The 12,762-nt window shown below is 31.7% G+C and overlaps 1 protein-coding gene across 2 annotated transcripts in view; it reads left to right on the plus strand.

The window, feature by feature from the left end:
- Positions 1-12,762, plus strand: part of LOC126829468 (serine/threonine-protein kinase SIK2) — a 36,103-nt gene that overhangs the window by 9,964 nt on the left and 13,377 nt on the right. For both annotated transcript variants that reach the window (XM_050559374.2, XM_056102756.1), the window contains 2 exons: positions 3,272-3,335; positions 7,043-7,158. In XM_050559374.2, the coding sequence (XP_050415331.1) occupies positions 3,272-3,335; positions 7,043-7,158 (180 nt within the window). The remainder of the gene's footprint in view (positions 1-3,271; positions 3,336-7,042; positions 7,159-12,762) is intronic.

Below are 12,762 nucleotides of genomic sequence, written 5' to 3' on the forward strand. Positions count from 1 at the left end.
AATCAATGCCTGACGTCATAGGGTCATAAGTCGGTCTTTTGACCCCTTACGTGACCTATCGCTTTAACTTGTCAGATTTTCATGTAGTGTAGGCCATCGAAAGTATAAAAAAAAACGAAACGAAATATAGATCTGTATTTTAATCAGATTGTCTGTATAATTTGCCATCCATTCTGGAATATTACGTCGTTTGTAAATTATTGTTAAATGCACTTACATTGTATTAGGGCTGTACAATATTCTCGATATAGTCATTTATCGCGATATGGTATTTTCAGACCCAACTACGATATCATGTGTCCAAAAATCGTCGATATAGTGGTTTATCGAATTTCGCCAAAGCTTCAAATATGGAAAAAAAAGCATAAAAATAGATAATAAATACACTATACAGCAGTGGAAATTAGCCGACGTTGTTACTACATGTAAAGCTTAGGCCTACTAAACGCCTGAAATTTTCCACTACCGCGGCTAATTACCAGGCTATAAATAGGTTGTCATATTTTAAAAAAAAAACGAATATTTTTAGAAAATTCTACAAAACTTAATTTCTGAAAGCAAGAATAAAACGATCTATAAATACATGTAGATTACTGTCACTGTTAGGCCACAAATACCGCAGCCAATCGAATGCTTGAATGAAAGATAGTCCAGATCATTTAGTATTTGTTAAACTGTTTGAACTTACAATACAAGACTTGAAGACCGCACCTACATACTTCCACTGCAGGTGATATTTGAGAATTTTCTTACACAAGGTCACAAGCAGACGCTTTTTAAACATCAGCGGTTGTATTTAATTTTTATCCAAAAAGGATGTTGTTTTTTTCATTTTAATAAATCTATATTATAAAAAAGCAAAGTTTGTAGTGTATGAATAAAGCAATTCTTACCCACAAGTCTTACTCACACTGTAGCTTTAATGCATTTATATTTAATTTATTCAATAGCAAAGTGACATTATTATTAAATATCGCGATATTTAACTATATCGTTGAAAAAAATGCCAATATCGATATCGTCCCTTTTTGAAATATCGTACAGCCCTACATTGTATTGTACATTCCAGAATTAAAAATATGTATGACAATATGTATTTTTGAATTTTCAGTATTTAAATACATGTAATGTAACCAGGTAGTGTGAGCTTACTTTTTATTGTTACCAGGTACATGTAGAGTGCGATTAAGATGGTTGATATATAAGTTGTATAATCTATTATATAGTTCTATTTTAGATATTGATTATTATTTATCTAATAGATATATGAGCTAAATATAGCTGTCTTTATTATCTGATATCAAAACATAGATAAAAACTCTTTATTGTACTTTTTAACAATATATAAAACAATACAAAATCAATCTTATACAATACAATAAATAATAAATTTAAAGCAACACAATTTGAGATCCTTAATATATCATCTTCGATTGGAAAATATATTCAAACACATGTTTGTTGCCAAGATGTGTTTCAAGGGAGCTGATGTAAAGATTTCTGAGTTAATGGAAAAATCTAGTCTTTAAACCATACACAATAAAAAATAGTCTTACTAAAATCCTAACTGTCAATAATGATTAACGCTGAAGGAAGTTATGGTCATCTAAAGTTCACATTACTTTATTCATTTCTGGCCACCACCTTTCTTTCTTTGTGATCATTTGTCTTCCCGGTGTCATGTCTAAGATGTTATTTCACATGTACCTACATTTTTGTTTTATTATCTAAATTAGTATCTAAAGAATCGATTGAGCCAGCGGCTGAATCTTTTGAAAGGCGTCTTTTTAATAGATTTTGAATTCAAACTAGGACTACATGTACATGTATCTACTGTCGATATTTTGGTTTGATTCTGTTAATTATATGTTAAATAATCAATCTGAGTCTACATTTTAGCATGGATTGATTAAGAGAGAGTGATAGAAATGGGGTTTATCCAATCGACACAAACTAGAACATTTTGGGACTAACAAAAACATGGTTCAATTTTATTTTATAATAATTTGCTTATGCAAATATTGTCGGACGCTGCGTAATTTACACACAGAAAATTTCCTTAACGTGAGAATAATTAGATTATGTTTAGATAACCGATAAAATTATTCTATTATATCTTTCAAAATCTTTGTTGTAGTTTGTACACTGCGTCATTAACCGCTACACTAGTCTCCGTAGGTTTTTATATCCAGACATTCAACAACTACACTATTATGCCAATAAAAAGACTGGATAAGTTTTCTTTGTGCCTGAATTAGCTGTCTGCTAGCTTACGACTGTGCCTTAATTATATGGTCATAAATATTGAAATAAACCATTAAAATATATGGACATGAATATTAGATTTTGTTAAAACATATTTCCTTTTATTTCATTCGATAATCTTTAAGTTCATGGCAGTAAGCCTTCTATAACAATAACTCACATTTCATACAAGACTTTGGATTGGCTAGTATATGATAAATTGTTTACATTCAGCCAATCAAATATTGGCTTTCGTAGAGATACAGTTTGCTTATTACTTCCTGTCGAAGTGAAAGATTGAAATGACTGTGCCATCAACCATAGATATGCCGTTGACCTCTAGTCTTCATTAGACAAAATACAGTACCAATAAAATAAAGACGCTTAAAATAGGGTTGGTCACACAACCATTATATTTGCTTCTATTGAGTATTTTGAGATTCTCTAAGTCACGCAAATGTAGAAGGAAAAAATGCAAAATTTTGGAATGTATTTTTACGCAACTCAAAATTGACCCCCTGTGGCCTCTGATAAAAATACATGCAAAACAAAATCTACAAAATAAACCTGCGGACAAGACAGAATATAGACATTGCATAAAATAAACAAATATCAAATCAAGTGAATGAATCCAGGCGCCAGCCATAAGCGTCCACTGCGCTGTACAATCCCGGATCTGTGTAATGGTACAGACTTTACTCAAACTGAAAAAAACCCCCAAAAAACCATTCCCCCCCACCCACCTCTGCAATGATTAACATGTGATGATTAAAGATTTTCTGAAAAATGCAATTAAGGCACCTGGAGTCTTTCAAGTTCCATACTTTTAGTTTCATAGATCCACCTTTCAGCCTTGTTTTAATGTAAATAAGAAAAATGTTATTTTGGCCTTTTCTACAACAGTCAGGACTGTAGCTTTGATTATTTAGGAAGGAGATAGGTGATAAATGGAATCTGACGTGGCCAGTGCTAAAAATGAATAAATGGCCTTGTAACATTTCTAATTTTCTTTCTTTACTCTTTGTAGGTTATGGAAACTAAAAATATGCTATATTTGGTTTCGGAATATGCACCTCATGGAGAAATATTTGGTAAGTATTATTAAAAAGCCAACATGGCAGAATCAAGTTTATAAAAAAAATTTTATCCTAAAAAAATTTCAAATCATTCAATTATAAATGATTTGTAAGTTATGGCTGTTTTAATTATAAGTTGGGTTGTTTTTTGTTTGATTTCACATCACCATCTTTACATGTATGTCGTAGACAATAATGATAATAATTTGTGCTATCTTTTTTGTACAAGCTAGGCCATTCTCATGTACCTAGGTCGTTATATACCCATATGTGCTCAATTACACAATAAATACAGGGTACACTCTTTACATTAAAATACTACCTTTTTTTTTTACCTTTCAAATTATATATATGTGAATGATCTGGCTTGTTCTGGCTTTAAATAAATGGACTATAATTTAAGATTGCATAATAAAATGTTACAAAAGAAACAACTTTACAAGGATAGGTTTGCCAGGTAACGAAACATGCCCACAGCAGCCAAATCGTCGAGCGGTCCACAAGGATTGTTGCATATTTAATATTTTGTAGGTAGTGGGGAGCATTTACAAGACAATTTCAATGTTTGTCCTTTGAGGGTTCTCAAGGTGCTACAAACTGAAACCAGGGCCTGGAAATGATAAACAAAAATTGTTGAAATTCATCAGTATTTTTCGTTTAAACTAATTTAAATAGTGCATATAAATTTCATACAGATCAGACGATGACTTGTTGTTCGAGCATTCACATTGTTCAATAAAGTAAAAAAAGACCCGTAATTCGAGAAGTAATTATTGGAAATTGCTGAATTTCAATAGGCTTCTTTGTTTCACTAATTTAAATGATGCATATAAATTTTATACAGATCATATGATACCTTTCATCCTTCGAGCATTCACAGGGTTAAACAAGGGTGATAACTCTAGAAGTAATTATTGGAAATTGATGAAATTCAATAGGATTCTTTGTTTTACTAATTTACATTTTGTGTAAGAATTTCATACATTCACAAGGTACAATAAAGTGAAACAAGGGCCATAATTCCAGAAGAAATTCATGAAAATTATTGAAATTAAATAGGCTTTTTTATCTCACTAATTAATTGTAAACAACATACTGTATATCAATTTCAAAACAACCAAATGATAAATGTAGTTTGTAGAGTGTTCACAAGAAATTGTGGACGACGTACGGAAAGGGGTGATGACAATGTATGAACACATTTCCATGCAGGTGTATAAAAATTATTTCCACTCAAATACCATATTGTATTGTTGAGAAATCTTGACAAAATTTTGGTTAAAACTTCAAAAAGCTCCAGGTATGGATTCATTTCTGCCTGATTACCGCATAAATGTTGTTAGTAGTCTTTACTGACTAGTGGAAATGATGACTTATTTCTCTTTCAATGGCACCATCGTGGAATGGCATTTGGGCAAGTTTTCTAGTAGGAAGTAAAATTGATTATGTGTTTATTGAAAGAGTCAATTGATTGAATTGAAGAACTTGTGATCGTTTGGAGTAAACATTGTGTTAAGTTATTGTAACGATGTATGTTGGCTGTCTTATATTAAAGAAAAACCATCTTGGTCAATTTTCGAGTGATTCAGTGAGAAACCTTTCAAAATGGAGTCTGGGTGCCTGAAAGATGTCTAGCTTCTAACAATGATAACCAAATTACTCCCAACTTTTCATTACCTCGCGATGAGGAGGATGAGAGTAAAGACAACCCTGAACTTGGTTATATAACAAGACTCTGTATGTCACGTCAGTCCATCCCGTTAATTGTAATATTGACATTCTGTGAAAGTGTTGGTAAGCCGGTAATCACAGCTGGCTAGAACTGTTTGAATCACTTCACTCTACTACTTGATGGAATGGCTGTAAGGTAACAAGTTGTCGATGGATTCTACACAACTGCTGTTATATCTAACATGGTTATATCAGGCTTTTTATTCAAATAAATAGACATATAATTTATGTCAAATTGTCTTGTTAGTTCTGTTCTCTATTTTTGGTTTTACTTATAAATGTTTTATTTCTTGTGAATTGTTTTATCCCTCCTGATATATTTTGTTCGGGTCATTTCACATTCAAAACGTATTCAGCTAATATTCAGATTAATTTTGGCACTGAAGTTTATTCTGGCTATTTGTATTTTATGTCATTGTAAAAGGCTTTGCCAGTCCCTTTGACATTTAGGTTTTCTGCAGTACTGCAGTGTATGCAGTGCAGGCCAAAGATATTATTAAAAAAAAAATAACAAGGAATAATGAATGATACCTGTAATTTTAATTAGATTGTGACAGATAACAGATTTTTATTATTAAACTTTTGTATGAACTTACACTTTATGTCTCAAAAAATATTTAGACTTGGTTTGCAATTGGTTTTACATGGAAATCCTGGTGATATTTCAGTTAAAGTTCGAAAGGGTTCTTAGTTTACAAAAAAAAAAAATCATCATGGTTATTTTTATACAGACATAGATCTGTTCAGTTTCTATTTATAAAAGCAGACTTGAAAAAATCAATTGAAAACTTAAAAGAATTTCGCAATACTATCCTTTGACATTTAGGAACGGAGCATCAACCAACCACTTTGAAAGCTTACATATGATGAGTGAAGTGATTTTCCTTCGGAGGAAAGGTTACTAGGTGTCAGCAGAGTTAGAACTTAATAATAATTATTGATTGATTTGTTAAAGACAATTTTTATTTTTTTATCATCTAAAATATGCCTGGCAAGGTACAATGTATATAGTCATCCGAATTCGATATAAGAGAAGGCTGTAGTGCCAGTCTCCAGGCAAAATTTCCCTCATAGCACACTGTATGGTAAATGCCCGCCTTCATTAGCACAGTTGGAGCAGAACATTAAACCTCATTTCATTTCTTTCTGATAACCAATCTGACCATGTAAATCTGAGTTTATGATGTAACAGTCTGTTTTAACATGATAAAAAAATAATGGTAGGAACTGTTTTTATCGATGAGTGTGTGGTGTTGATGAATGTAACAAGTTGTAACAGATTGTGAACTGTGTGTCATTTTGAAAGGGTCAGTCATCAGATGATATTATTATGACTTGGGTATACCTTATAGTATTGATTTTCTGTTCTAGTTTGGATGTCAATGAACTATATTTGATATATTTTTATACATTAAATCAATATGTCTATAATGATAACATGTACCAGGTACTTATCTTGTATTTTTGTATGTAGTTACATATTATTGTACACTACATGTACTTTTAGTCTCCATTGAATATATAATTTAAAGAGCTGTGTTTGTGAAGCTGAATATTATTATTAGGGATAAGATGTTATAAATATTAGACCAGTTCCTCATTTCTTTTTTATTTTTATGTTGATAACACTTCAATCAACCAAAATAAATATGAAATAAGCATCAATTTGTAATTACATATATAGCAATGACATCAATAATTAATTAACATTATTTTTCTGGGACAGAAGGGATTTTGGTCATTGTCTTTAAATAAAGAATCAATCCTACATTTTTTAACTTTACATTGTTAACTTGTAATACCCTGAAATGTGTATTCTGCTATTTAGTGTATTATAGATTTTCAAAATAATAATATTATGATTGACAAAATTGCTAGAATAGATTACATGTACATATAGGTTACCTGATAAACATAACTATCACATCCCATTCTTAATTTCAAAGGGTTAAATATCCCTTTTTATCAGCTATATGAATATTTTTTTACAGATTATATAGCACAACATGGTCGGATGATGGAATCAGAAGCTCGTAGAAAATTCTGGCAGATACTATCAGCCGTGGAATATTGTCATAATCGTCATATAGTACACAGGGATTTAAAGGTAGGTACCGGTCGGAAATCTAGATACACATTTAGCAACACTATACATACAGGTTTCCGAACCATGGTACTATATTATCAGAGATCTGGAGAGAAAAGCCATGATTCATGTTATATGTACCCACAGACACAATGACCCCTCACATCATCCAAGAAAACTATTTATTTTTAGTCCCTGGCCAGGTTTTTAACACTACATTGGATTTACCGGTATTTGATTTCATTTTAAAGAGTAGATTTCAATAATTCCTTCCTACACTTAGTGGTCAACCCAGGTAAGAACTGTCACTACTAGGGTTTTGGCTTATCCCACACTACATGTATTTTCCATATGACTCAGTGACCAACCCATTCTCACCTAGAATATAAATATACATGATAACTAAAAGCAAATTGTCATTATGTGGGTCCAGATTACCGGGCTAATTTTATTATTAAAATAGCTATATAAGCTTGTAGGCTCAGTCAACTGTGATCGTTAATCATTACTAGAGAAGCAGTCATTTAATTACAATATTTCATATTTCATACAATTGATCTTATTGAATTCCAACTTTGTCTGATTTTTATAATGGTCAATAATGACCGTGTGTTAGGCCCACAGTGGCTACATTGCCAGCAATCTGATTAGCTTGACAGCAGGAGAAATCTTTCTGAAACTCAACTTGAGTCACATTCTGACTTGCGAGTAGGGTTAAGTTTTGTCTTGTTTCATTATGAAAACTTGTCTAGAAATTAAAACAGCAAGATGTGATGGATGGTTGAGATTATCTAACTTATTTAAAATGTCATTTGGTTCACAGTGTATTTATAGCTACGATATAACAATATATAGAATTTGCTCAAATGTAATTTAATCGTGTATGATCTAACCTTATACTTGTATTATGTTGGTTACAGTACAGCGAATATATATACTTCTACATTCAACAGGTACTGGTATATATAGCACATTCTTTTGTACTCAAAATGACTTCATTTTAGGTACATACTTTGTAAATAAATAGTATAGATTAAAGAGACATAGCTAAACTTGTATATTGCTGGGCGTGTTTCTGGCTTCAAATGTTATATAAATTATTATTTATTCATATGATAAACCTTTAGATGGATGAGAAAATGCCTGCCATATCTGTGATAAATGCTAATATGGTCAGAGACTAGGATGAAAGGACTGAAAATTGAAACTTTGTTAATTATCATGGCAATGGCACTTGGCAATTGAGAATATAATATGAACTGTTTTATGGCAATTTTTGTCAAAACTTCAAACATTCATAACTTTGCTCAGTCAGAATAAAGTAATTCGTAATTTTCAATAAAATTCACTTGGTTTGTACACTATTTTAAGACATTAGAATGGGGGTTCCTTTGTACTCCTGTGCTTGGTTTCACATGTCGGTTGTGCACGACAGGGTCTGGTAAAGAACAGTGTCTAGTTGTTTGGATGGGACAGTAAACCTAGGTCGTGTGTACACATTGGCATGCACATAAAAGATCCCTTGACAGTTGGAATTTGAAATAGACTGTAGTGCCACTGACCGGGCAAAATTCTCCTTATACTAACACACTGCCATTTCATATCATTAGTACTATATTTTTGTGAGGATTCTCCCAACTACTTTAACGTGTATTATAGCATTGTTTATAATTATTGGATGTTATGTTGACACTGAAGTTAATTATATTGTCTGTATCTCAATGATAGCTACAGTCTAATTTAAACATGTTATACTTTAATAGAGTCAAACAATTATTTTTTTTTTACGTAACAAAACTCATCTTACAATAGAACTAGATCAGTTTTAAAAAAATTAAAAGTCCTCTTTCTGCTTGTCGAAGAAAAATGTGTAGCTGAAAGCTGAAGATTTTCATTATCATTGATGCACAGTTCAGACTAGAAGTAAAATTTACTTGTTATATTATCCGTGATCTAAAACCATTCTTTCTGAAATATAATTTGATGATCATGTTTTGACGATAATTTGAAACATTTAAATCACAGTGTATGCACATCAATGCAAAGAACCGAGTTTGCTGACCTTGTTTAAAAGTCTTAATTTTAAATATTGAGCGATATTTTCTTATCGGATAAGCTTTCTTGCTTATATTGACAATGAGATATAAAGATACATTATGTAAGACTTGGATAAAGAACTGTCGTTCTTGCTATAATAGTTCAAAAATAGATATAATGCAAAATGAATATATTGAAAATTTAATTCAAATTACTTTATTCTTAGTGAAGTTATCAATGTTTGTAGTTTTGACATGATCTGTGCATTGATTGTTTATTATCGTAACCACCGTACTAGTTGTTTTGAGTCTTAGCCTTGCTTCTGCATTTTTAAATGAAATCATTAAATGGCTGAACAGTTCTAGTCTACTTAAAATCAAAGGCATCCGATAGCATCGCGAGTTATCTTGCATTGTCATGTTAATGAATGTCTAATTAATAATTTATATAACATTTAAGGCCTAAAGAAAGACCTGCAATAATCAGATTTAGCTCTTGAATAATGCCTCTTTAAGTTCCTCAAATTAAGATGCTTCATTTTTAGACCATGCTATCTTATCTACATTATTTTATTCATATAATATGTTAAATATACACCTATCCAGGTCAGAATATAATGTTATTTGGTGTAACAACAGACAAAATGTTAACCACAATTAAATTTGTACCTGAACTTTTTCGGGTCATACATTAAAATTGAAATACATCCTAAATTTGAGCCTGACATCATAATTGGTGACTTGTTCCTTATTTATAGGCTTATGTACATTGTAAGACCGTGATGCATAAGTTAAGAGTTACAACAGGAACACTTTGAGGTGGGGTATTTTAAGTTTGATCTTTACCTGGAAGATTTTACAATGTACATTAGTAGAGTCATGTTATATAAACAGATAGTATCAAATTTACCTGATAGACATAAAGTAATCAAGTTCATATCAAATAAATTAAACACAACACAATTTATTATACACATCTAGTACGACGTTTCGACAAGTATTCTCTTATTGTTTTCAAGTACAAAAATAGTAAACTAAAAGGTAATATTTATAGTCATATAAAAAGAAGCCATTTGTACTTGAAAACTATAAGAGAATACTTGTTGAAAAGTCGTGCTATATGTGTATAAACTATAAACCAGTGATTAATTTCCATATAAATTGTGTTGTGTTTTTTAATGTGCCCATTCGCTAAATGACACTCAAGGATTATATTCATATCAAGTATCTTCTATAATTATAGAAATAAAACCTTGATGGAAATCAAGCGTATTAAATCAAATTTTAATTATAATATGATATGATATGAAATGTAATTGCTTTTTTATGGTTATATAAGCTTAGACAATTCTGTATTTGATTAATAAGAAACCTACATACTTGGTGCAGTCACATACATTTATCTGAGCTTTTTTTATATGCTCAAATTTCAAGTGGACGTATATTGTCAACGCTCCTGTCTGTTCACAGTTTGTTTGAAATATAGGTTTATCTCCTAAAGATCTAGGTTCCTTTCCAAATTTTTATTCAACATTACACCATAATGATGGCTGAGTTCGAATGGTTATACATGTACCAAGGTTGTGGATTGTGGACCCACTAGAAATCATAATTTTTTATCCGATTTTGATGAAACTTTAAATATTTGTTTATATTCAAAAGATCTCGGTTTCTTTTGATATTTGTGCATATCGGACCGAAACTCCCTGGATTATCGCTTCTTTTTTTCTTTTTTAGCAAAATGTGGGCGTATCTTGTATGGCAACCACTTTTTGATTATGGGTTCACATTGCCAAAGCGTAACTTGTAAAACCAGCATCTTTTACAGAGTTCCCTAAAAATGTTACTCATTAGTCATTTGTAAATTGTGGTCATGTACTATTTGCAGGATTTGTCTAGACCATTTCAGCAAAATAGCAAAGATCATGCGATAATGAAATTCCATAACTCCACCTATTAGCAAATTATAATCCAATTTGCAGTTATATAATTAATACAATTCTGCAATTTACCCGAAATAATTTTATCCAAACTTTTCTGTTCAGATTGAAAAAATAGGTTATATGCCACACTATTTCCGGTACTATTTATCAGTGTGAGCAGAGTCGAGGTATCTTGTTAACAAATTAACACAGATTTATTTCTGGTCATTCAGATTGGGGCCAAAGTGAAAGTGAAGCAATTTTTTATAATGATGATACACAAGAATTAAAATAGAAATCTTGAAATAGCTTCAAAGAAGACAAGAACTTGATCAAAAAAATCAATGTTAATTATCTTATTGATAAAGCATAGAATTTTGTTATTCTCTCTGTGAACAATTTGCTATTTACTTTTTAGAAAAAAAATTGTAGAGGGAATTGAGGAGCAATTAGTCTTCTATTTATGATATCTAAAAAGGGGAAAAAGATGTAGATTTTAAAATAGATTTCTACTTCTGCAAATTATATTTGATTCAGTGCCCGATTTTGCCTGGGTAATTTGTGACTAATGTTTGTTTTGGCGAGAGAGACAAGATTTGCAGGATTCCAATAAATAGGTTTGATTAGTTTCAACTTGAGATCACCTTACACTCTGACGTCAAACCTGACATTTAATACCTGCTAAGAGATCAAATATAAGGGAAGTAACTCAGCTGATGCTTTGATTTATTTATTGATGTCAGTGGAGATACAGTCCGAAAACAGGTTTAAGCTTATTGCACACCAGAGGATGAATTAAGAAAAAAGCCAACATGAATCTTTTGATACAGAGAAAAGGTTTCCTCATGTACATGTAGTTGACTTTCGGAAATAATTTATTTAAGAACATTCTGATCCTTTTGATAAAGTCAGGTCAGCTTGGTGTAATTGTATACACATCAGCACACATGCACTTAACTCTTACTATACAAATAATACTGTTGTCACGGTTTGACTTGGTACCCAGTTTTGCTCTGTTCCTAGAGTATGTTGGAGTTAAGTGAGGGAGAAACCGTTTCATATCTATTTGGTACCCTGTTATATGGAACCTATTTTGACATTTTTGTCCCCCGCCTTTCGAAGAAAGCAGGGGACTATTAAAATGGGTTCGTCCGTCTGTCTGTCCGTCTGTCTGTCCGTCACACTTTTTGGGACACAATAACTCTCTTCCTAATTGAGCTAGAATGTTCAAACTTGGTGTATGTGTTTATTAGGTCAATGCCTTGATGGAGTTCGAAGATGAGCATTTTCCGCTTAGGGTAAGCAGAGATAAGCAATTTGATTGGTTGATGCTTTGGGACACGATAACTCTCTTCCTAATTGGGCTAGAATGTTCAAACTTGGTGTATGTGTTGATTAGGTCAATGCCTTGATGGAGTTCGAAGATGAGCATTTTCCGCTTAGGGTAAGCAGAGATAAGCAATTTGATTGGTTGATGCTTTGGGACACGATAACTTTTAATTGAGCTAGAATGTTCAAACTTGGTGTATGTGTTTATTAGGTCAATGCCTTGATGGAGTTCGAAGATGAGCATTTTCCGCTTAGGGTAAGCAGAGATAAGCAATTTGATTGGTTGATACTTTGGGGCACGATAACTCTCTTCCTAATTGAGCTAGAATGTTCAAACT

This window comes from Patella vulgata, chromosome 8 (assembly GCF_932274485.2).
Source record: "Patella vulgata chromosome 8, xgPatVulg1.2, whole genome shotgun sequence".
Lineage (NCBI taxonomy): Eukaryota > Metazoa > Mollusca > Gastropoda > Patellidae > Patella > Patella vulgata.